General features: G+C 37.4%; 1 protein-coding gene and 1 non-coding gene across 2 annotated transcripts in view; one reads left to right on the plus strand and one right to left on the minus strand.

Moving 5' to 3' along the window:
- Positions 1-26,964, plus strand: part of CUNH8orf34 (chromosome unknown C8orf34 homolog) — a 307,155-nt gene that overhangs the window by 34,361 nt on the left and 245,830 nt on the right. Inside the window, 1 exon segment of the mRNA XM_054590132.1 lies at positions 23,481-23,628. Within this exon segment, the coding sequence (XP_054446107.1) occupies positions 23,481-23,628 (148 nt within the window).
- LOC129084475 (U6 spliceosomal RNA) lies at positions 26,342-26,448 on the minus strand. The gene has a single exon (XR_008530600.1). It is a non-coding gene; the product is annotated as a U6 spliceosomal RNA (small nuclear RNA).

Below are 26,964 nucleotides of genomic sequence, written 5' to 3' on the forward strand. Positions count from 1 at the left end.
TGCCTTTGTTGCCAATATATCACTTTAGCTGTTATGTGAAAGAGGACAAGATTACTTAGTTGGTATTTAAATTCAAAGCTTTATGGTTAAATATTATATAATTAAAAAAAAATTCTGAGTACTGAGAGAAAAAAAAAGAGGCTCACTAGAAGCCAGTGTGAGAGGCTTCCAGCCAAGATGGCAGTTTAGGAAGACATGGCTCGCCTCTTTGCACAACCACATCAAAATTACAACTAAAATATAGAACAACCATTACTCAGAACTGTCAGAAATCGAGTTGAATGGAAGTCTGACAACTATGGAATTAAAGAAACCATATCCATTAAGACTGCTAGGAGAGGATCAGACATGGAATGGGCTGGTCTCTTACCCACATTTGATGGATAAAAATTTGGGAGGGATAGCTCAGGAGTGAGGAGTCCCAGACCCACACAAGAGCCCCCCAGCCCAGGGTTCCAAAGCCAGGAAGATAAGCCCCCATAACTTCTGGCTGCTAGAACCAGGGGGTATTGAATCAGTGGGAGAAACTTCAGGAGCCCTAAACAGCTCCTCTTAGAGAACCCGCACATGGACTCACCTACTCACACTCACTGTCTGAGCTCTAGCACTGGGGTGGCATCTTGAAGGGCACCAGTAGCATACGGGGAGAGACTGAAGTGTCTGGCATCAGGGCAATCAGAAGCCATAGTCCCTTTTCTGAGCCTTCCTCCCCGCCCCCTAACAGAGCCACTGACCCAGCAGTCTGGTGCCATATTTGAGACTCCATCAACCTGGCTAACACTGTTTGACCTGCCTTGGCAACCCCCAGAGACTCCGCTCCATCCAATTTACCAGCCCACCCAAGCTGCTTTTCCATATGAATGGATGGTCTTGGCTCAAGTATCATAACTTTCTAAATCCTCTCAAACAAACAGCAGCTGGCTTCCGTGAGTTCCAGGCACAGCACTAGCAGCAGCCAGCCTAGATTCACAGCTTGGCTTTGCCTAGGAATCTCTAAGCCCAGCACAAGTAGCAGCCATCTCAGATTGCTTTATAGCTCAGGAGGGGCAGTCCTGGGCAAAACACAGGTGAGGGTAGACCTTGGCTTGCACCACCCAGGAAACCCCAGGGTCTGTGCACCCACTGGACAGCCACAGACCACTTTGGAGCACCACTTCTCTGCCCCCGCACAGCTGCATCACCACGGGGGATGGTGGTTGCTGGTAAGTGATCATTGCCAATTCTTGCAACTGACTGGCCTGGGTAGATCCCTCCCATAGATCCGCCAACAGTAACCAAGGCTCGACTACGAGGGAGTGTACTTAGCTCACCGAAAGGGTGCACCTCAAGTACCCAGCTTGAGTGATAGGGGAGGCTGTGTCACTGGACCCTATAAGACACCTACTGCATCTGGGCATACTACCAAGACACAGAATCACAGCAGCTCTACCTAATACGTAGAAACAAACACAGGGAGGCTGCCAAAATGAGGAAACAAAGAAACATGACCCAAATGAAAGAACAGATCAAAACTCAAGGAAAAAAGCTAAACGAAATGGAGATAAGCAGTCTCTCAGATGGAGAGTTCAAAACACTGGTTATAAGACTCAAGGAACTTAGTGAGGACCTCAGCAGCATGAAAAAAACCCCAGTCAGAAATGAGGGATTTGTTAAATGAAATAAAGAACAATTTACAGGGAAACAACAGTAGACTGGATGAAGGCAAGAATCAAATCAATGATTTGGAACATAAGGAAGCAAAAAACAACCAATCAGAACAAGAAGAAAAAAGAACCCCTCCAAAATGAGGGCAGTATAGACAGCCTCTGGGACAACTTTAAGAGGTCCAACAGTCACATCATAGGGGTGCCAGAAAGAGGAGAGAAAGAGCAAAAAATTGGAAATCTGCTTGAAAAAATAATGAAAAAAAACTTCCCTAATTTGGCAAAAGAAATAGACATGCAAACCAGAGAGTCCCAATCAAGTTGGACCAGAAGAGGACCACACCAAGACACGTTGTAACTAAAATGCCAAGAGTTAAAGATAAAGAGAGAATCTTAAAAACAGCAACAGAAAAACAAGTTACCTACAAAGGAGTTCCCATGAGACTATCAGTTGATTTCTCAAAAGAAACTTTGCAGGCAAGAAGGGGCTAGTAAGAAGTATTCAAAATGATGAAAAGTAGGGACCTACAACCAAGGTTACTCTATCCAGCAAAGCTATCATTTAGAATGGAAAGGCAGATAAAGTGCTCCCCAGACAAGGTAAACCTAAAGGAATTCATCATCATCAAGCTCTTATTACATGGATGTTAAAGGGACTTATTTCAGAAAAAGAGGAAGATCAAAATTATGAACATTAAAATGACAACAAACTCAAAACTATCAACAACTGAATCTAAAAAATAAAAACAAAAGCAAAAAGAAACTAAGAACAAGAACAGGAACAGAATCATAGGTGTGGTGATCATTTGGAGGGTTATCAGCTGGGAGGGGGAAGGTAGAGAATGGGGAAAATGGTGCAGGGATCAAGAAGAATAACTGGTAGGCAAAAAATAGACAGGGGGATGTTAAGAATAGTATAGGAAAGGGAGAAGCCAAGGAACTTACACACACAACCCATGGGCATGCACTAAGGTTGGGGGGAGTTTGCTGGAGGGAAGGGTGGTGCCGAGAAGAGGAGAGCAAAGGGAAAAAATATTGGGACAACTGTAACAGCATAATTAATAAATATACTTAAAAATATAAATAAATGAAGCCAGTATGAGTTTACTGTATAAAGGCACAATTTACCCTCTGCTGTTGCTGTTTATTATCAGATTAATAGCCTAAAATTGGTTGTTTAAATACATAAAAATACTTTTATAAGAAAATTTATTCAGTCATTATGTAGACATAACTGTTATATCCACTCAGTCCAAGGTATTGTTCTCTCTTTTTGCACATATTTTGAAAACTTGGAAATGTGGGTTCTAATAATAACATGATGAAATGGAACTCATGGTGTGAGCAGATGGTGAGATTTTAATAGATGACATGGAAAATTGGAATAATTCAACCTTTATTTTGCTGATATATTTTTGTATCAAGGGATTATTTTTAAATATTTTAAAAACAAAATAGTACGTTTTTTATTAAGAGGAAGATGAAGACCAAGAAATGAGAAACACATAATGCGCTATACTTTTACCCAGTTAAAAATATCTTGGTCTAGAGCTTTATATCCTCATGAATTTAAGTAACTTGGATTGAGGTCGTAGAATCACAGTATACCCTCTTACCCTCTTTAATGAGTAAACATGACATCTAACCAGAATTGTTACCTGTCAGTCACTATCCTAAGCACTAGGATATTGTCTTATTTGATTCTCACAACAAACCTATGTGTCAATTTTGTTAGATCCATTTTAGTGATAAGAGCATTGAGGTGTAGAGAGGTTAAGTTGCCTAAGGTCATATATCAATGAAATGGAGGAACTAGGCTTCAAACCTAGGTTCTTTGAAAGCAGTATTCATGCACTTAGTCCCCAACCATACTTGCCAAGGTGGAACACAGAAGTGCCAAAACACTGGAGGCAGTGAAGGATTTTTAATTTTCAAGAGAGTAGACGAGGTATGTTCTGGAACCAAAAGAAGACAAGATTAATTGATCTATAGTAAAATTATAGAATTTATGATTAAGAGTTAATAATAAAAACAATGTGTGCTTAAAGTGAGAGATATGTTCCATTTAAGCTAGCATGAGTTTATTGGAAACAAATTGTTCCTTAACCTTCCTTTCTTGTTGAATGATTAGTCTCATAAATAAGATCCCTGTAGGAGACATAGCTTATGAGATGTTTTCCCAGGCAATTGGAAAAGTCTTTCATATGCACAAGATGGAGAACTGTAGATCTTACATAGTTGGTAATTCAGTCATTTGGAGCTTGCTGAACCATGCTACCCATGAGGAAGATTGGTGGTGGGTGTGAGCCTGGAGGACAGTACTTGGTGACTTGCTGGTAGAAGAACATGACCTGATCAATATCTTTTCCAGTGACTTAGATGATGAAAGTCAAGCCATATTTTTTAAGTGCATAAATGACACAATCAGCATTTTGAAAAAATAGAGCCTGGAACTTGAAAGAAAAAATATGAAACTTAACAGGAATCAATATGAAATTCTGTATTTAATTAGAAGTGTTCTAAGTGCAATTGTCATTATCAAAATGGTTAGGATAATGAAAAACATTGGCAATATCTAGCAGTATTGAATTTAAGAAGGAAGACTTAGGGGAGCATCGTGTATGCCTTCAAATACATGGAAGATTGTTGTATGGAACATATATTTTATTCTGTATGTCTTTAGGAGACAAAACTGGAATCAATAAATTTTAAAAACCATGACAACTTCCTAATGATACTAACTGTTTAAAAGTGGAATGGATTGTCTTTCTTTCTGTAAGTTCCTAAGTGCCTATGACATAAGAGGCTGACCTTAGGTCACTGCCAGTTCCACTTAGATCTGTGTCATGACTTGAGAAATGTTAAGGCATTCCCTGCACCTCCTTCCAAAATGCCTTTACCACTAGATCTTTAAACTTCCATGTTATTTATGGCATTAGGGAAAGGTTCAGAAACCCTAGCATTGTTGATATTTTGGACCACATGATTCTTTGTTGTGGGAAAATGGATTCTAAGATGTTTAGCATCTCTACCAACTAGATGCTAGTAGACCCTTCCCAGTCATTTCCATCAAAAATGTCTCCAGATATTATCAAATGTACCCCAAAGGGCGTTATTACCACACATTGATAGTCACTGCTTTAGGGAAAAGCATTAAGATTCTTCTTAAAAGGCAAGTCACTGATTTGTCAGACTGGGCCAGTTTATTATTTAGCAATGTTAACAGTGGCCAGGAGGAACTGAATACGGGCAGATTAAGTTCAGGGGGATGATATGGCAAGCAAAAGCCAGGTAAATATGCTGTTTTAGGGGAACATAAGCCCAGGAAGGGTGCTCCTTCAGGTATGCTCTCAAATCAGGGAGCAAAACACTTCATTTTTTTCCTGTAGCATATATTATATATGCAACTGCACATAATGAGTACAAGATGAAGAAAATGAGTTTTGCTTTTGATTCTAATAGAATGAACTAAGCCCTACCTAGCCTGAAAGCTTTTGCTTGGTACTTACAATAGATCTTTGAAATGTTTTCTCTGCATTATTGCTGATTATGTTTTTTCTTAGCCCCTAATTGAGTTATAAGTTTATTGAGGGCAAAAGTTTTTCCTGTAGCCACATTTCCCTACACTCCGCGCTCCATCTTAGCATCTCTTACTGTATTTTGTCCAGTAGACATATTGAGAAAATAGTGATTGAATAAACAAATGAATGGATAAATGAATAAAGTTGCATCGTGAATTATAGGATTTTGACAGGACAGTAAGAGATTTGGGAGGTGGCTGAGCCATTCCAAGTTAAAGGGTGGCATGATACAAAGATGGGCAGGCCAGAAATGAAATGTTTTCTTGGGGGAACAGGTACATGTGTAGTTGGATCCTGGTACCTACGTAGAAGAACGGTGGAAGGTCGTGATGAGACAATAACCTGGTTCTAGACCTGGAGCAGCTTCAATGACCAGGCAGAAAGTGGTGCTTACTTAGTAGGCAAGTGAGAATAGCTAATGATATTTAGGCAGAATAGTGTGCATCAAATTGCTGCTTAGGAGGATACATATTTCAGTGGTGTGTGGGGTGACTGGGAGGTGGAAAGCACTAGTTAGTACTTGTTACCAGGTTAAGATGGCAGTGACTTGAACTAGGGGAATGGTTAAGTGGAACTGGAAAAGGAGGTAGCAGTTGGGAGCTATTAAACCAGACGTGTAATTGAATAGTTAGAGAATATGTGAGGGTTGGTCAGGATTAAATATGAATTAATTCAAATTTAAAAAGATAATGTTAATATCATTAAAAATAGAGAGAGGGGCAGCTCTGGTGCTGGACGGGATGACAAAAAAGTTCCTGAAGAGAAACTGAATTCTTATGGTAGAGATGCAGAAAGAGAGTTTTGCCAAACAGAATTTGCTTCATAGCATGTATATCTATACTTGATAGGCTTTTTTTTCCTAAAGATAAAAATCTTACAGAAAGCCACTCATAATGATTGTGCAGAACTAAAAACAATAAAAATAGTTTACTCTTTGACATACATTATTGTTCACTAAAATCTGAAATAAACACAAAATAAGCAATGGAGCATGGATGTGACGTCCTTAGTGTTTCTTTTTCTTTCTTAGCTCTAATAGATGAAAGTTTTGATTTTAAAATGTTATTATTGCACATCTAATGTTTGGACATTTGGCTTGAGTTATTAAAAGACACTTAGCTGCCCACAAACTTGAATTTTCTACAATTGTTGAAGGACTTTTTTGCTGTTAGAGAGCTACTTTCTGATTAGCACCGACTCCATTGCCTGGAAGAGTGTCCCAGTGAATACTTAATTGCTTCCTATTGTTATGGTTATTTTCCACTGATCATTTCCAAAATGAATTCCATGAAGACTGCTTCTGTTTCTTTTCCCTATGCAATTTTTTTTTTCAGATAAAACAGACTTTGAGTTTACTGTATTTTCTGCTTCTCACTCATTATTCCATGGAGAAACATCTTTACAAAGCTTATATAAAGGGTTTGGGGATAAAATGTAATTGCTTATATATTGAATTTAGCCACTTCATTTTTTAAGCTTGCTAGCCTCATTGTATTTCTTTCTAGAGCCCCAGTGAGATCTAAAATAGTTTTAGAGAAGCAGTAAGACCCTGTATCGATAAAACCATCTTCCATGGCTGTTGTCTCACTAAACTAGCAGTTTTCAAAACTTCAGTATGCATCAAAATCATCTGGAAGGTTTGTTAAATCACAGAATGTTAGGTTCCATTCTCAGAACTTTTGATTCAGTAGATATGAAGTGGAAACCAAGGATATGCATGTCTAGTTCCCAGGCATATGTGCATGCTGCTGGTCCAGGGATCCCACTTTGAGAACCACTGCTCTGTGAGCTTTCTAGAAGTGTTGTCAGTTTTACATTAGTCTTTTCTAAGAACTGTACTGCAATCCTTTTGTACTGTGAATCGATAAAGAATGCATGTGAAGTACCAATTATAGGATATGCTGCCCTCTAAGTATACAGTGACTTGAAGCTTAATCATTGCTACTAAGATCTGGCATCCAGATTTTAGTATACATTTATTATACAGAGATTTATGAAATCACTCTTCTCCTAGAAAATGGGGATTAGTGAGCAAAATATTGTCCTTGCAGAGCCTGTAATGTATCAAGGAAAAAAAAATACTAAGTAGGCAATTATAAAATTCCAAGACATAGCCCTGGCTGGTGTGGCTCAGTTGGGTGGGCATCATCCTGCAGATTGGAAGGTCGCTGGTTCAATTCCTGGTCAGGGCACATGCCTGGGTTTCAAGTGAGGTCCACGGTTGGGGGCATGCAAGAGGCAACAAATCAATGTTTCTCACATTAAATATTTCTCTCCCTCTCTTTCTTCCTCCCTTCTCCTCTCTCTAGAATCAATCAAAAGAAAGAAAAATAGCCCTTGCTGGTGTGGCTCAGTGGATTGAGTGTCAGTCTGTGAACGAAAGCGTTGCTTGTTCAATTTCTGGTCAGGGTACATGCCTGGGTTGTGGGCCAGGTCCCCAGTAAGGGGCATGCGAGAGGTAACCACACATTGATGCTTTTCTCCCTTTCTTTATTCCTCCCTTCCCCTCTCTATAAAACTAAATGAATAAGAATCTTTAAAAAAAAAAAGGTGAGACCAAATAAAGTGATTTTTGATATATAGAAGAGATGATTTGACAATTTCTTTTTTATTTATTTTCTAAAAGGCTTGGTGAACTTATGTGGAAAGAAATATATTTACTTTTCACATAGGAAGAAAATCTAGTTCAAGGACAGTTTCTTTGGATGAAAATTAATCTTAGGCTTATGTAATCCTAATGATGGCCACTTTTAACCTCTTTTCTAAGATGCTGATGTATCAAGGCATATGAGTAAGCATTTTGGTGAGCTACAGTTTGCCTTGAAGAAGTGATCACCCCCCTATACTATTAGTAAAAGGGCAACTCCTCCATTTTCCAGATTTATTCTATTTCAAATCTGTGTGCGTGTGTGTATGGTCGTTGTAGTTCTTTTTTTTTTTTTTTTTTTTTTTGAAAGAGAGAGAGGGGAAGGGGAGGAGAAAGAAATGAAAAAGAGTCACTGATGTGAGAGAGAAACATCAATTGGTTGCCTCTCGTATGTCCCATGACCCAGCCAGGGGATGAACCAGCAACCCAGCCAGGTACCCTGACCAGGAACAGAACTGACGACCGTTTGTTTTTCAGAACAATGCCCAACCAACTGAGCCACACTGGTCAGGGCTCAAATCTGAGTTTGTTTTGCCTTTTTCCTCACTGTTGCATCTTTCCTTTTGATGTTGGATTTTTTGCACGGAATGAAAGAGAAGGAAGCAGAATGCCGTGAGCATGCGCTTGTCTGGCGCTGAGGGATGCTTACAGTCAGCTGGTCTGTCCCCCGCACCAGTGTCCTAAAATTTTAGCACCTTGAGTTCCATGTCCAAGAGTTGAGAACCAAGAACTCAGTTTCTTCTCCTTAGAAAGAAAAGTCTGAGGTAGCCAAATTTAACTTACTAAGTGTATGAAAAATTTTAAACTGAAAGATGGTGGCTACTTGCTTTCTATGTAGCTAGGAATAAGATAATATACACAAAGGCAGATGCTCTGGTAGTAGAAGTTAATACAAATCAGAAGGGATTGTGAATGGACACTACTACATAGAATTCTTTAAAATGAGGACAGACCTTTTCTTTCCATCCCTGTCACTGTTTTCTTTGGTGATAGGACTTTTACTAAGTTTTAAAAATTCAGTTTCTGTATCTCCCTAAGGGCATGGACTTTGCAACCAGGGGACCTGAGTTTGCATTAACCTCTACCACTTATCAGCTCAGGTTTTTATCTATAAAATGGACATGAAATTTACCTGTGAGTGTGTTGCAGTCTGGAGGAGTCAGGATACTCCAGAGAAACTTTAAGGAATGGACTCATTAAGGAATGGACTCAGGCAGCTGTAGAGGTTGGCAAGTCTGAAATCTGTCAGGCAGGCTGGGAGGCTGGAAACTTGGGCAAGAGTTGGTGTTGTGGTCTGGAGACAGGATTTCTCCTTTAGGAAACCTCAGTTTTTGTTCCTAAGGCCTTTAACTGATTGGATGAGGCCCACCCAACATCAGCAAGGTTAATCTCCTTAAAGTCAACTGATTGTATAGATGTTAACCACTTCTGCTTATATATCAGTGTCCAAAGCAAATCCAAAGCCCCCCGGAACTGGCAAAGTGTAATTCTATCATGTTCCCAGAAGGGGGGAAAAATACAGGAAAATTGACAAACATCACTAATAAATACTGAATAGTTCATATAAATTTTCACTCATGTTAAACATAGTGGATGGTTTTATTGGTTAAAAGGGTAACAAATTTGAAGAGAATATAACTTATGTTTTCAAAATTAGGATTTTTTCCATTTTTGCCATGATTTTTGTCTCGTATCTATAAATTATTTTGCTTCCTTGTAGTCACAAGGTTTTCATTTATATTTTCTTCTAATAGTTTTTTCCCCCCACACTTAGGCTTTTAAAAAATGTGGAGTTTATTTTTGTATGTGGTTTGAATAAGACTCTAATTTTAAAGATTTTAAAATAAATATATAGAAAGCAAATTGTTGCAATACCCTATAATATAGTCAATTTTTCTCTGATGTATCAGAGAAGAAAATAATGTGTGATACTTTTGAGTTTTGAGTACGAGAATGATTGCTGGATTGGTCTTTGTAACTTTTTGCATAGTTTTCCAAAATATAAAAATGTAATGTTCTGCCAAAAATATTATTTTTCTTTTGAAAGTTTTTGAAGATATTACAGATAAAAGTTCATTAGAAAATAACTTTACTTGCCAAATAGGTTTTATCCCCAATTATGCTTCACTTTAAAAAATACTAAATAGAAGAGGATTCTAAGTAAGTGTATAAGAACGGATAGCCTCTGAGGATCCGCTTTAAAGGAGACTGACTCCAGTTTATCCTCAATCTATTCTTGGTTTGAAGACTGTGCCTGTATTAGGGATTGCAGTCTTATTTTCTTTCATAGGTTATTATGATTTTGAAAAGTGATAACATCATGTTCTTGGCTTCAGGGAGAAAAGACTAAGCTTTGGAAAAAGCCCAAGGATTGAATTTTGACCTTGGAAAGGTTTCTTAAGGGAATGTATTAGAGAAACGCATTACTTTCTTAATTTTGTTTAATCCATTAATCCAAATTTTATTTTATTTGTAAAACAAAGCTGTAAAACAAAGCATGCCCACTCATGCTTTGCTAATTACTTGGGACTGGTTAAAGAAGGACATATCGAAGACTGAAACTGATGTCTATCTACATATTTTGTGAATTTGCTATAGCTGAATAGCCTTTTTGTGAGTAACATGAGTTGAATTCAGGTATTAGTGGGTGCCGGCCAACTCTAGCCCTTGTGAAACTGAGGAGTAGTGTCACAAGAATTCCAGTAATTACAAGGAATGCTGGTTTTATTAATATGGCTTGATCAAATATAAACATGTAGAGAATTGATGTATTTTTCTTGGCAGAATTGTTGATTGTTGCAAAAAATAAACAGAAGCTATCCTGAGGCAAGAATAAATGCACCAATATCTTACAATTTTGGTAGAATAAGGTATGGGAGTGTGAGCAGATCAGTAAAAGGAATTTTGCAGTGAACCTTTTCCCCATATCATAATATCACAGTATTAGACTGCAGCAACACATTGGAAGCTATTCCACAGCCTAAAAGTCAGGCTTCAGCTTGACCTTTGCTCTCACTTGGCTTACTCAGGATGGCATAGGGAAAGAAAATGATCATGGCAAATAACAGAGACAGGACAGCCTTTAGAAGATTTACCAAAATGGACAAGTTATTTCAGTGGAGAATTTAATAAGGGAGAATGAGCAATAGATGAAATTAGCAGATTCAGCAGGAATCAGTGTATGCAGTTCTATAGAACCATCTTTAGGAGTTTGAACTTGATTCTGAAGGTAATAGTAAGCCATTGAAGGGCTTTGAACAAACAATTGAAGTAATTAGTTGAGAGCATTGCAAATATACCCTTCGGTTTGAAAAATGGTTGGGAGGGGAACAGCCAGAGGATAGAGATGCCTTTTAGGAGAGCATGGCAGTGATGTTGGCTAAGGACAAGGGAGTGACATCCAATTGGAGAGGACCAGCTAGATTCGAGACTGAGTTATGAAGTACCAGCAGTCAGATGTAGTATTTGACTACCTGTGGGGCCGAAGGTGGGTTCAAGAATAATACCTTAGAGGGTGACATCGAGTGGTAGACGTGCTATTTCTAGGGGAGGAAACATACTTCTCCTGGCAACCATTGCCTGATTTTAAAGTGCCAAGTAGTGTACAGAGCACTTTTCTTTCTAAATTTATAGCATTTCCTACAATTTTAATGATGAATTTCATCCTTTCTCTTGGATTCATATGCTTTACAGTTATCTCATAACTTCTTATTTCAAAAGAAGGTGGTGATCTCAATAATTTAGTACTAAAAATAATTTAGTACATTTTTGCTGTTGCCATCTAGTGGACACTATTAGTTATGGTACGTTTCATTTCGTTTCTCCTCAAGATTTAACTTCTTGAATTAAATCTCTCTGAGAGAGAAGGCCATACTATAGTAAATATGAACTAGTAGATAATCAGCTTCTTTGGAAATGAAGTAGGTATCCCTATAATTGAATGAACATACTAAGTAGAGTGTTAGTGACGTGAAGATACTATTAAATTTTGGAGCTTAAATTTTAGTTTTCTAGAGTAGGACTTGAAAAAATGTATTTTAGCAGCTTTAGGGAGAGTTGAACAACAACAACAAAAAATCAGCAATAATTTTAATTTCTTCATGTCCTGTCCAGTAAGAGAATTTCTCTCAATGGCAAATATGTGTAAAAGGTCCAAAGGGATTTTTATGGCTATCAGTGTGCAAATGCCTAGCGAACAACTTTTGGGTGTCCAGGGATTAACATTGTCACCCTCTGAGGGACGCAAACAAAGAAGAGAGCATGGGGTTTTCCCTGGCCATATAGTTGTACTGTAGGAAGGTAGGAAAATATACTGTTTGTTTCTACTGCTCTCTGACTCCAACTATCTCACACACACACACACACACACACACACACACACGCGCACGCACGCGCACACGAGCATGCTCTGATCAGTTCTATTTATCTTGTAGTTTTTATTTATGTTTTAAATATTTCACTAGCATATAAGCTCTATAAGGACAGAGATCAAGTCTGTATTGAACTTAGAGTACTTGAATTTTGCAGACCTATCTAGAATAGTGTAGAATAAATGAAATAACCTGATCCATTTATAAGTGAAAATAAACTAAGCATTGAATTCCTAGAAAACACAATTAAAAGAATGATGAAGTTATCAGTCTATTTATTTCAATTGACAAATTTAATCTAAAATAAAATGTTAGAAAGCATTGGCATAGAAGTACAGATAAAAAGTATTGTTATACATAATCTATCCTGAAACAATAAGTTAGACTGATTTTTCACAAGAACAGTCACAAGTAGATTCATTTAAGATTTTGCTCTTGTTTTCATTTTTTGTTCTGCAGTTACAGAGATTTTTACAGGGTAGGGAGGGATGTTCAGTGCTGATGTAATTTCTGATTTTTCTATTGAAATTACCAGAGACCATTCCTTGATAATTCCTACGCTTAAAAGTGTTGCATCCCTTGATTCATCAGACACTATTGCTCTGCTTTTTACATTTTTTATTACTTTTCACATTTTATCTTTAATTATACTTTTGTAATGAATCATTTGTTTTCTAAATTCAAATATATACTAGCAAACATTCTAACTGTATACCTCCTTAATCTCCCACATTAATACCTCAAGGTAAAATTGATTCCTTTAAGAAACTACATCTTTTCTCTGTCCCAAGTGTTTAACTGAATAATCATTACAAATAACACTGAACTATAATAATCAATGCGACTTGAAAAGGAAAAAGAAGTGTACTTTGGGGTAAACTCATAGAGGAAAGATATGTATTATTTAACAATCACAAAAATTCTCTGTAATGCCAAGGATTAAAAAAAATCCTTAATGCACAAGTTTACATAATTTAAGTTAGGTAAAGTTTTCATCTGGAATAAAAAAACTACCTCTTCATGCCTCAGTTTCTTCATAAGAGTTGAATTACACTATAGTATATGAATTCTTCTAATTCTATAATAGTATAAATACCTGTATCTAAAAGTGATTTTTTTCTATAGTAAAACTTTATAGTTATTGTTTTTCAAATTTTTTTTCAAATGAATTTCATTTAATCTGAATAATATTTTATTGTCGAACCTTACAGTGACAGGAAACCTTGAAACTTTTAGGATATTAGGATGTTCCATTTCCTCGTATCCTCTAATTGCTTGTAACTTTGTCACCATGCTATTCCCATTGGATTTGAAATAAAACTTAAAATCCTCATCTTCCAAAAAAAAAAAAAAAATCTGAACATCTGGAATAGAGCTTCCCATTCCTAGTAAGAATCACTGGTCAAAGACTAATAGTGAACTTCTTGATGTCAGTCAATGTATTCTGTTTTATACTTCTTATGTTTACCTCACCATGTCAAACAAACAGACAAAATAAAATTTAACAGTCTGAACTAATTAGTACAAATCATCAATATGTACTGTGGGAAATTCAGGAATATATATGAGCCTAGATCCTTGTGGCTTAGAAATTACTAAGGGAGAGACATGTGGACAACTACTATAATAGAACTATATTATTAGAACAACTGTACAAGAACAGGCAAGGCAGGTGGGAGAGGGGCTTGGGAGAGCCAGTGGGGAAACCCGTCAGCTTCAAGTGTCTATGCTGGAGTTTGATGTCGTGGGGTAGAAAACAAATGTCCATATTTTGTCTAAGGAAACCTTCAGATCTTGAGGGCAGGGAAATAGGAAGTATGCTGAGTAGTTTAAATGGTATGTTACATATAAAAAAACCCATATACTTTCTTCTAAATCTATTTTTTTGGGAGGGCTGTACTTATAGAAGTTCAGCAATTTTCACAATACCGGCAACTTTGGGAGCATACTTTTGTTTCATCTCTGCCCTCCCACCCCTGCCACCAAACAGTAGGAAACATGTCCTATTCATCCTAATGTCTCTTAGGCCCTAGCATGGAGTTGTGCATGTGATTAAAGAAGAAAAGGCTCAATGTCTGTTAATTAAATATTTCCAAATGTATAGTATTTCCTAAAATGTTAATGAGGAATTCACGAATCATTAATAGTTAATCATTGCAATAAGTTAATGATGAATTCTACTATGTATAGTATAGGAACAACTCTTGGTGGCTTTGTAAGCTTAGACTGGTCAGCTCCTCCCCATGGTCTTCAGTTTCCTTCTCTCTGGGAATGAGAACATTCTCCCAGGTCATTTGCAAGGTCTCCTCCAGTTCCAGCAGTCTTGGCATGTCTCTGGTCCCCTCACCTATTCCCTTCATTGCTTGGACTTTGAGGCACTCCCTTTCCTCCCAGTCTCCCAGATCTTTCTCCAGTCTCATTTCAATCCCCGTATTTTCCTAATTGCCATCCTAATAAGTCTCCCAACTTCCAATTTACTGGATCATTATCTCAAAAATCACACTAACTCATTGCGTGAGGGTTTTTTTTTTTTCATTTAGCAGCTTAACTTGGAGGATGATCCATATGGGTATATAAAAACTGCTTTATTCTCTTTAATAATTGTTAAAATATTCCAAAATATGATGTTTAATAACTTCTTTAGCCAAAATCTTATCAATAGGCTTTTAGGTTGTTTACCATATTTTAAATTTAATTTAACTTAATTTAATTTAATTATTCATTTGAGAGAGAGAGAAAGAAGTTGAGAGAGATTTGTGGTTCCACTTATTTATGCATTCATTGCTTGCTTCTTGTATGTGCCCTGACCAGAGATCGAACCCAGAACCTTGGCTTATTGGGATGCTACTCTAACCACCTCAATTATGCCTTAAGGTTATACCTGGCCAGGGCCCATCTTATTTTAAATAGTACTCAATAAATATCCTTGTATATTTGTCATTTTTGAATTGCTAGATTGGGATGCATATTTTTACTTTTGAAATATATCACTCAATTATGCTGCACAATTTAAGAAACTTTCCTTATGTCCTATGAATTGTCACTTATTTTCTTTTTTTTACTGGTTTCTTTTAGACTGTTTTTTTCCTTTTATTCATAGCATGTCTAAAGAAATGCAAAATATATATACGACAAACAAAGTAATTTACAACCCTGAAACATGGATTATAAGAATACAAAGATACTAAATATAGCCTATGATTTTTCTGTGGCCAAGAAAGATTTACTATTAGAAATCTTTAGGGCTTCTTAATTAATTTAAAAGCCAAATAAGTATGCTTAAGTAAAGCTAGTTAGAATTTTCTTGCAGTTAAACCAATGATTAATATCTGTGAATACTATCACATTTGTGTTAAATATATACTGACAGTTTGATTAGCATAAGCCTAAAAGGAATATGTAATCAAACAATTATCAGGACCAAAATATAGTATACTAGAATAATGCTTTGAAAATCCAGTAGTATTATCACAAAATAAGGTTATTGTTTTGGCACAGCAGCATTCACTTATGTAATCCCTATCAAAGAAATGATTTTATGACACTTGAGATATTCATGCTATATTTGAATTGTTTTGCTAAATATGCAGTTTTCGCATTGGGGAAATTTACTGAAAAAGCCGTTTGCAGCATGGCAGTATCTGACTCAGCAATCTCCACATTCCTTTAGTCAGGGCCGGCTCTGTGGTCACATGACCTGTGCTCGCACACAGGTCCCCGCCTCACAGGTGCCCATACTTGAGTTAATTCTCCATTCTCACTGTCTTGAAATTCTTAATAATTTTTGAACAAGGAGCCCCACATTTTCATTTTGACTGGATCCCACAAATTACACAGCCAGTCCTACCTTTGGTTTATTATTCAGAATGAAACCGTATTTTTTAGAAGGTATCCTCCAGTAAATATTAATCCTAATTACAGTGGACATTTTAGAACTAAATCTATATCAATAAGTCTATTTAATTTGAAACTGATGGCCAAGGAATGATGATTGCAGACGAAATCTTCGCGACCACCCTCACCCTTTGTCCCCTCCCCAGTCACTGACCAGAGTCAGGCATTGGAAATCCCTTGGTGAGGTTTCCTGTGGTTACAGGAGTTTCAAATCTATGCAGTTCAGGGCTTCCAAGGGCCAAATTACTTCTTAAATACCCTGACTGGACCTGTAGCAAATATCAACAAGGAGCTTTGTGATGTTGTCTTTGCAGTGGTGGACACGCTTCCTCTTCCATTGTGGACCGCAGGCCCCGGGGAAGGATGAGGGAGGCAGTGATTCCTGCAGCCCTCAGCTCCTGCTCCACCCCTGTTGACTTGCTCATTCTCACCATTGGTTGCTCTCCTCTTAACTTGTGCTTTATCTCCCCACCTTCTGGAAGGCCCAGTTACTACATATGAGTGAGCCAATTTGTGTTTTGACTCTGTACATCCTTAAGGTGATTCGATGACCATCAGTTAATTAGATCCTGACATGAGTGTTAGCTTGCACTTGACCTATTTTGTCATAGGCAACCCTATGTTGGACCTTCACAGAGAGCAAAGCAATTCTGGGTCTCTCAGGATACTTGAATCCCTAGAGCCTGAGGCCATTTTATACCTAAGAATTTGGTTTATTCTGGGATCACGGGGTTTGCCTAGGTCCTGAAATAAAATAATGTAATTTTGTTACCTAGCCTGATCTCCCTAAGATCTTATAAATTCAGAGAGGTGGGTTGTTTGTATAGTTCTCATGGGCTTATCACAAGAACACGTGCACTAAGAACACATAGGTGATTGGGTGTGTAATAGGTTATGGTTCATATGTCACCTAAGGTTTCACCCAGGGAAGGTCTTTTACCTCGCACAGTATTCCAGTCTACAGCCATCTCTGTCAGAAACTGAAAACTAACTCATAGGAAAACAAACATTTGCTTTTTGTTTCCCATCTCACTTCTCCTCATAATTCCATGAGGGAATAAAATAAAGGCAAATCAACTTTAAAAAATAGCAAAGCAAATAAACTCTCTCCTATTTCCCTGCTGTAGAGAAACTGTTAAAGAGTTCTTATTTTTGGATCCCAATTTCTAGATTTCCCAAATTTTTCCAATGACTTTGGCCATGAAAAATACCCAAAAGGGCACAAAGAAGTTTGCTGTTGGAGGAAGGAATCAGAGGAACATAAAAACAACGGAATATTTACAGAAAGTATTTTAATTTGCAGGGTGGAGAGTTGAGTGTAAAGAGGAGGGGACCCAACCATGGGGCTAAAAGTCCACATGGCAACAGAGAAGAAACACATGGGAAGGATAATAGGGACATCGAAATCTGCTGGGCTGCTGGTGGCTTTGGTTTTAGTAAACTTAAAAGTGGTTTCTGTCTGTCTTCCTTTTATACTATCATAAAATACAGTGGAAGGGTCTGGAATCATAAAGGGGGGTTGTCTCAGAGGACTGCATTCTTTTCTTGAGTAGATTGGAGGGCAAGGGCCTCTGAGAGCATCTGCTGTTGGTGCATTGTGGCGTGGGCGGCTCAGGGAAAGGAAGGTCTGCCTGGAGCCAGAGGCCAGGGGCTGCCCCAGCGGCAGAATGTTGTGGAGGCTGAAGCATGGGGTGCGGAGCTGCCACCTCTGTCTTGTGGCTGAAGAACATGTAGAGACTGTGCCCATAAAAATGGAAAAATAATTCACCTTTTATTAAAATATTATCGCCTGAAGACCTTCCCAAAGGTCTGTATTTTATATAGAAAATTTTTTTCTTTTTATATATGAAAATTTTTTTTCTTTTTAGAATATCCCCCCATTTCCCTACACCTGGCTGCTTCTGATTTTTATATTCAATTAATACATTTTTTAGATTCCTTTTTCTTAATCTTCATAGAATATGTCTTCTAAAACTATTTTTCATGTGCACTGTGAGAGAGAGAAACTCTCTGAATTTCATGTCTGAAAATATCCTGATTTTTTACCCCGGCATTTGATTTATAACCTGACATACTCATAGAATTTTAAGGTCATTTCCCCCACTCACCGCAGTTGAGAATAAATATTAAAGGCATTGCCCTTTGGTTTTTTAACAAAAACACTGCTTTACTCATGAGAAGTTTAATATTGGTCAGTTTAATATTTCTTCGTAGGGACCATTTTCCCCCCTCTGAAATCTTTATTATTTTATTTTTGTCTGTGAACATGTAACATTTCAACAGGGTGTTTTTACAATAATTATGGGTCTTTTCATTAATTCTGAGCTCTTTCAGTCTGATGCTTTAGGGATCTCTTCCCCTTAGGGAATTTTTATTACATTTCTCTCTATTTTCTTATTAGCATATTCACTGTATTCCTCTGAAGTGCTTCTTGAAAGGATGTTGGGCTTTCCATATGTCATTTCCATGCTGCTTAAAGTATATTTCCCTGTTTGTTTGTTTGTTTTTTTGTATTTTCATTTCTTTTATCATTAGGTTTGTTCAACTCAATTTTAGATCACTAATATTGCCTCAAATTTTCTGTGTCTTTCCATTTATATTTTGATTTTAGCAATAATATTTTAATCCTCATGAATTCTATATTTGCTTCAGATTTTTCTCATTTTTTCATGACAACCAGTTCCTGTTTTATAAATGCAACATTCTTTCCAGTGGTTTCCTGAAGTAGCTCTATTTCTTCTTGGCTCAGTTGTCCTCTTTGTTTATATACTTGCACAATCTTTTCCGAAAATTTCTGGTGTTTTCTGGTTGTTGTTTCATATAGATGAATGAAAGATAAGGCTTATTATTATAGGTAGCTTGTGCCAGTTTCTCTATAATCCGAGTAGATTCCCCATCTAACCTCTTCCTTGGCAAGGAAGGCTGGGTGTCTGCTCAGAGAAGTTAGCCATCGGGTGTCCTGGGACAGCACATCAGTGGGGGGTCAGCGTGCCCAGTGAGGGAGGCCTTGCTTTAGGGGTAGAAGGCTTCCCTGCGGTTCACTGCCAGACATCTGTCCTCACCTTCCATGAAAAGCAGAGTCCCTGGTTACCTCTAGTTCTACTCTGCTGCTTCTTGGAGTCCAACACTGTTCCTGAAGACTTCCTCAGACAGATGGCTTGGGACAGGAGTTCTCTGACCTCACTCTGTGAGTCAAAGCCCCAGCTGCCCACAGCACCCCTTAGGAGAGGCAGACGGGATTGCAGCCAGCCCAGCTGCTAGGCACGCAGTTCTCTCATGAGTTACACTGATGGCGTCCCCGTGGCCCCGAGTTTTGTACTTTGCCTTCAATATTCTCTCTGGTTCCCTTAGAAAGAATAGAATTTACTTCTATTGTCTGGCTGTAGTGTCTTCCGTGCTTTGGTGTAACCATAATCTTACCCCACCTGCTTTGTTTTTCATGATCCCAAAGTTTCTCAAACCTCTAGTCGAGTGATGGCACCCTTTCTTGTTATATCTTGCTATTATGTTTTCATTCTGTAAATACTTTTTTTTTGTTGTTATTTTAACAGGACTTTGGGGCATGAGGGAGGGGCTAGTCAATATGTAGGTGTGTAAGATCATTCCACTCCATTATACAGAAACCAACATACATATAATTTGGTGCACAAATGCTACAGAACCACATTTCTTCCAAATAAATCTTGGACTTAGTGTTAAAAATGTTTTCGGTGAAATAAAAATATATATGCATACACAGCATATTTCATATGTAAAACAGTCTTGAAAACAGCTGGCAAGATTTTCCATTACTTCAGCAGAAAATAGATTTTACTGAATGATTGTGAATCTTTCTAAGTCACCTCGTGATTTATCAGCTGCACTGAGCTCAGTCAGACCCAGTGAGGGTTTGTTGAAACTGATTGCTGTTTATTGTTCATCAAGAAATTTTAGTCTTAAGCACATGATGTCTGTTTTTATCAAAACATTTGTAACTCTACAAAACCTTATAGAAATCATATATAAACGGAGTTCTGCTCATACCTTCTGTGAATGTGGGTACTAGGTATCTGTAAATGAGATCCATTTCCAGCAGTTACTGAGGACATCACTGTGCTCCTTTACTTTTCATAACCCATAGGGAATATACGATGTCAGCATGCTGCTAAATTTAATTTATATAGGAATTTCTGCCTATGCCTAATGCCATGACTTTTAGTTTAATGCACATTTCGTATTAAATGCCTTATCTGTTAACTTTTTTGTAAAGTGACTTAGTGTTGTGTATATTAAATACAACTTTTCTTTGAAAATGACTATATAAATTTTAATAATCATGTAATATTTTATATTTTTTATTTTAATGGTAATAGTATAGTTTTTCAAGTTAAGAAAATATTTCTCATAAAGAAGATTAGTACTTCAATGTTTTAAACTTGTTAGATTTAAGAGCTGTTTTTAAAATATCTTTTCAACTCCTTGTCTTCAGATTTTATTGTCCACACCTCCTCATTGTTCCTTGTAGCTGCAAGCTGTAAACCCCTGGGTGGTTCATCCAGATTCCTCAACAGTTTTAACCCCTAGTTATTACCACACTACACCTGTAATTCCTCGTTGACAATTTCTATATGCACGTAGATGGCCTTTTCATCATCCTGGTGTCTTTATTGAGCTCCTCTCATCCAATTATTTTTACCTGATTTCCTGCCTCAGCCACTCTGACTGCTATTACCAATAACTGCAGACTCTCTGTAGTCTCACTTTCCAGCATCTTTCTCTCGGACCATCCCGTCCTATCCTTCTAGCTCACTGACCCTGGTTTCCCAATTCCAGCTTTTCTTTCACCCTACATGGACATCCAATTCATTGATCTCTTTTCTCCTTGATGTCCTCTGCTTCCTGTGCACCATAAATTCTGAGATCGGTAGGCAGTTTACTCTAATTGTTCCTTTGCCTGTACTTTTGAGTGCTTTGCCCTTCTCTCAGATCATTGTACTCAGTTAGCTAAACAATATCCCTGCCTAAATACACATTATCTCTTTCATGCCTGCATAAAATGGAATATAGGCATATCCAAAATTAGTTACAAGATTGAGGATTAAAAACAATTAACAATGATTACTATGTTTATTATGATTGTATGAGCCATCTTCTAAAGACAGTATAGGAATGCTTCAGTTTATTTTCAAAGAAGAAAAATACCCACAGAAATTTTTCACCTAATTTGAAAAGTAAACAAAAAAAGTTAGCATGAGATCTTCAGAAGTTTCAGGATAGAAATCGCTGAGGCTTTAAAGCTGTTATCTGATCTAATGTTGCTTTAGCTGAGTACCCGGCCTTCGGTGACAGGAGTAATCTAGTCAGTCCTTCTATTTATTTTGTCTCAATTGTTTCATAGCTTTTGAAATGTACAATGAATTTAAATAGAACATAGCACATGTCTTCTACAGAAGCAAGATCCAAAGTGTTTTAAATTGCATCCCACTGATTTATAATGAGAGTTTAACTGAACCCTGCATTGCTTTAACCACAGTAAAGGCATGACCTCTTCAGTTACAACTACAGGAATTGATGTTTTAAATAACAAATAAAGAAAACCTGTGTTAACTGGTTGTTTTCTTGGCTGTTTTTCAGAATATAAAGAAGTTTTATATTTGTTTGATAAATATTTTGCTTCATGGTATATTTATGGTAGAATTCCTTTGTTCCTTCCAATTCTATGTTCAATCTGCACATTTTTGAGATACCTTGAATTCTTTTATCCATGTCTCTGAGATCATATTGAATTTTGTCATCTACACAATCCACTTAACCTCTACCCAGATAACTGTGTGTCCCTAGACTGTTGTAAATGGCAGTTAATATCCCTGAGATATCATGAGCACAGTTTCTTATCTGGGAGGTCAGAAGGATATATTTTGCTGGTCTAAGAATCAATGAATGCTTGAAATATTTCTTATTAGGACAGTCAGCCACTTTGATAACTAATATTTACCCATGGTCAGTAAGCTAAGCATTCATTCATTCATTCATTCATTCATTCAATACTGCCCGTGAGCTGGGTAGAGTTCCATGTTCAGGGAGAGAGTGCAGAGCAAATCAGGCCATCCTTGTTCTCAGTGTGCTAGTAAAGAGGAGTAGGGACAGCCACAAACAGATAAGCAAATATTTAATGACATAATTCTGAGTGTCATTAGAGAGTGGTAAATTATGTGAAGAAAATAAAACAATGAAGTGTAAAACTTTTATGAAGATTGGTTTCTAAATAGATGTCATTAGAGATGAAGGATGGCAACCTAACGATGTCAACCTCTGAGAGAAGGACATGCAAGGCAAAGGGAATGGGCTACCAACAGAAAAGACAAAAAGGATGGGAAATTTCCAGGATCCCTTCTGTTTGCACTTGGATATCTGATTGTTTGGTTTACTCACAAGAATCACTGCCTCGCATAGATTCTGAACTCAAAACAGTAACTGACAGGCTAGAATTCTGAGCGGAACCCAACAAGACGAAATGTGGCTGATATGAATGTAAAATGGTGCATGCAAGTTCACAAACCCCATTACTCAACACAAAATGATATCCACATGGTTTGGCAACTGTTCATACGAGAACAGTCTGGGGACTCTAACTGACCACACATTGGAGCTTGCTCTTTGCTGTTTCTGATGGGAAAAAGCAGTGTGTAGATATTACCCTTTGTCAGATTTCTGCCCAATTTAAGGCATCATTAGAGCTGTCCACAAATGGAATGGCCTGTTTGACAGGTGGAGAAATTTCCATTGCTTAACTGGTTAAAAAGCGAAGAAAGAATGAATACCCACCAGGGCTTTTGGAAAAATGAAATTCTGTATTGTTCGGAGGCTAGTTTAAGACACTTGTTGATTCTGTGACTTGTTACTTATTTATTTCATTCCAATACAATTTTCTTCACTTGGGGATATTTATATATGGTTAGGAAGACAAAACATCATTGGTGTAGAATAGCATATATGAAGTTTTAGAAAGTTGAGTTTATAACTGAATCACTTAAAATAGTAATCTGAAGTTTAAAATTCTTAGAGCATAATTTTTAAAAGAGTTTAAATTTCTAGTATGTCTTTGGCCAATTAGAATAATAAGAATAAAAGTAAATAAAACTATCTTGGCTTTGCCATATGTTGACTGTGTAGTGTAGACAACTTTTCTGCACCTCTGTTTCTTCAAAATGACGACATTGACCTGCACCTGCCTGAAGAGATTGTCGTTAGGATTAAATTAGTTGCAGTGCACAAAGCAGTTAGAACAGTGCCTGGCAATAATGAATGCTAAGTAGGTATGTGTTACTATTGTTAGATGTAAATGTGTTTTCTACTCTGCCTTCAGGAATTGATGACCAAATTAATAACTGAGACGCCTGACCAGCCAATCCCGTTTCTCATTGACCATCTGCAGTCTAAACAAGGAAGCCGTGGACAACTTCAGAGAACTTTATCTGGATCTGCAGCTCTCTGGGCAGAAAGTGAAACATCAGGTAAAGGAAAAAAATATATTTTATAGTTAATTTTGATACATTTAATGTAAAAATTTACAAAAGTCTTTCTGAGTATAAAAAGATAAATCTAGATGGTTACCTAAGGTTTCAGGTGTTAATCTGTGACTTCACCCATCTGCTAAAATTTGTCATAAAATATTCTTCTATTTAAATGCATTGTTATGTATTACGCTCTAAAATATGAGAATTTGTCTATCAAATTTTATAGAAATAAGATTCAGATTTTCATGAAAAGATTTCATTCTGCATGAATTCAAGCTAATTATTCTAAGCTTGCCTTTTTTTTTCTTTTTATGAATAATCTGAATTAAATGCTTCAGTTTATTTGTAGAAAGGTAAACATTAGATTTCCACAAAGTTACCTTTCTCACCTGCACCGATGATTATTCTCTATTTCCCCAGGCCCAATTTTATCTACGTACTACGTTCAGTCTTAGAAAGATTCATTTACTCTGGACATTGGGGAACCAGCTTTACCATTATGCAATAGCCTCATTTTCCCATTTTAATTAGATCCTTTGTTTAATCTTACAAGTCTAGAAATCAAGATGTTGGCTGGGTGGCATTCTCATCTGGAGTCTGGAGTAAGAAAGTACAGGCTGCCAAACTCATTCAGGTTATTGGCAGAATTAATTTCCTTGTAGCTGTATGACTGGGGCCCCTGTTTCCTTGCTGGATTTCAGCCTGGGGTTGCTCTTAACTGCTAGATGCAACTTGCATTTCTTTGCCACATGCCACTCTCACATTATGGCAGCTCACTTCTGTAAAACCAGCAAGGGAATTCTCTCATTCAAGTTTAGTAAGATGGAGTCCTTTATAACAAGACATAATCAGAACATTATGATTAGCAAATTAGCATCATCTTTGCCATATTCTCTTGGTTTAAAGTCAGTCAAAAATCCTGTCTACACTCAAGGGAAGGGAATTATGTAAGGTATAACGTCAAGGGCAAAGACCATAGGGATCATCTTAGAATTCTGACTGGCACAAGTACTTCATGACTCATTGCTTAGCAAGACTGAAGGAGACGTAGAGATTCTTACTACTCCCAGTCTACTGACCTGGCTAAAGACATACATGCTTGTTTAATAAAACAAGATGGAAACACAGGAGTAAATTTATGAAAGACAATAATAAGTCCAGTTCCTACAGATGAATTTGAATTTCTTGTAGGGCATCATCGTGGATAATTCCAGCAGGCAGGTATGAGTCTGAACTTTTTTGGATGGATCAAGACAGGAGTCACAGATGAAGTGTTCATATTATATACAAAATCATTAAAACCATGGGAGTGAAAGAATGGAAGAAGTTGTGGTTATATTTATAGATTGAGTAGGAGCTGGACTGGAAGAAGGCCAGTGTGAGATCAGATATGATACCTAAAATGTTGTCTGTTTATTGAGAAGTGAGGTTGTTTACTGAAGACAGAAGGGTTGGGGATTGGATAGGGGAGACTGAAGTGAGTGATGCAATTGCGAGAAGTCACCAAGGGAAACAAAAAAAAAAAGAGTTGGCAAAGGAAAATACAAAAAGGCTGTAGGCAGTTCTGTAGCCTATTGGAAGTTGAAGACATGATGAATTCATCATGGAAACCATTAACAAGACTAATTTTTCAATGACTGAAAGTACTGGGAGGAGAGCAGAGGAAACAGTTGGAAGGACTGACTGAGAACTGTGGTTGTGCCATTGCCAGCATCAGGGTGAAGGGTGGAAGAACAGTTTTGTGAAAGAATTGAGGACTTTTGTGAGCAAATCATGCAAGTGATTGAAGCACATGGTCTGGTATGGGAGGGCAGTGAACAAGGAAAGGAAAAGGTTTAGACAGGAAAAGCAAAGCAAAGAGCCAAAGACCATTAGGAAGCCAGCGTAAGTACAGGTGCAGATGCGGGTAGAGTGAACATGTGAGAGGTGCAGAAGGACAGCATGTTGTGCCATTTGAGACTTTTGAGGTGGAATGATTCCAGATGATGAGAAAGTCCGTTGGTGGCCTCAGTGTGAAAGTGTCTTAAGCATCAGGGAAGGGAAGCTTTTTAAAGTTGAGGACAGTGAAGTCTGAGGCTTAACACAGGGTTTGTCTAAGGTTTCAGAGGTCACCAGAGTTTCATCCAAGTTGTTGAAAGGTCAAGGGAGGCTGCACCAATACCTTGAGTAGGGCTGTGAGAGTAAACAGGAGCAGAAAGATGGCAACAGTGAAGAGTGGTGAGAAGTGTAGACAGGCAGCATGCCTCACAAGACAGGAGGGATTTTCTGCTTAACGTTGATGGACCTGGAAGAGCCATCCTGTGGTGAGTAGCACAGGATGAACACTCTCCAGGAAGCTGCCAAGTAAAGCGCTCTTGTGGGAGGAATGAGGTGTCTCTTTAGGACATGAAATGGGAGAGAGGATTGAGAATAGAGGAGTGTTTGTTTACTATGAAATGTATGTTCCAGAAGGGAAAGAAGAAAATTTTTAGAGGAAAGAGTAGGACAAAAGGGAGAAGGAAAGTAGAGAATAATTCTTAGATATGAATATAACTGAAGAAATTTTAATTCAGGTGATAGTAAATAATGACAGTTTAAACCCTGACTGAAATTTTGAATTGTTTCTTTTGGTGTATGTTCTAATTAGCTAGAAAGTGTCTCAATATTCAATGCATATAGGTATAATAGTTATTGAAAATATCTTAAAGTGTCCTCTTACCGCCATTTAAAAAAAAATATGGAACGCTTTGCAAATTTGCATGTCATCCTCGCGCAAGAGCCATGCTAATCTTCTCTGTATCGTTCCAATTTTAGTATATTTGCTGCCGAAATGAGCACCTCCTGTCGCCTTTAAATGTATCAGACAACTTGGGGCACATCTTTTCAAAAGGTTGTCACTTAATATTGTCAAGGACAAACTTGAAAGCAGCCTTATTTTTGTTCCTTTTTAGATATTCTAATTATCCTTTAAAAATACTTATGAAATTTACTTTATTTCTCATATTCAAAAGTTTAATGGGAATACATCTAAATGTTTTCCCTGTTTTCTTTAACTTTTCATTATATTCAGTGAATCCTTTCAATGGGCAAGTCCAGGTCTTAAACCTAGAACATTTTCCCTTTTGTATATTTAGTTGTTGCTTCTATTATATTTGTTTTGATTTCTTCTTAAGTAAAATCAAGTGTGTGGAAATTGAGTTTCCTTTACTGTTCTCTATCCTCTCATTTCATGTCATATGGCATTTGCCTTCTTTATAGACTAATGTCTGGAGAGAGGTGTTTGTTAAGTGTGTTCTCTGTGGCACTGATTCAGTTTTCTACAGTATCAGTTTTCTCTTCCTGGCTTTGAACACA

The sequence above is a fragment of the Pteronotus mesoamericanus genome, unplaced genomic scaffold (genome assembly GCF_021234165.1).
Source record: "Pteronotus mesoamericanus isolate MK-2021 breed Mesoamerican mustached bat unplaced genomic scaffold, CSHL_Meso_final scaffold_174, whole genome shotgun sequence".
Taxonomy (NCBI): domain Eukaryota; kingdom Metazoa; phylum Chordata; class Mammalia; order Chiroptera; family Mormoopidae; genus Pteronotus; species Pteronotus mesoamericanus.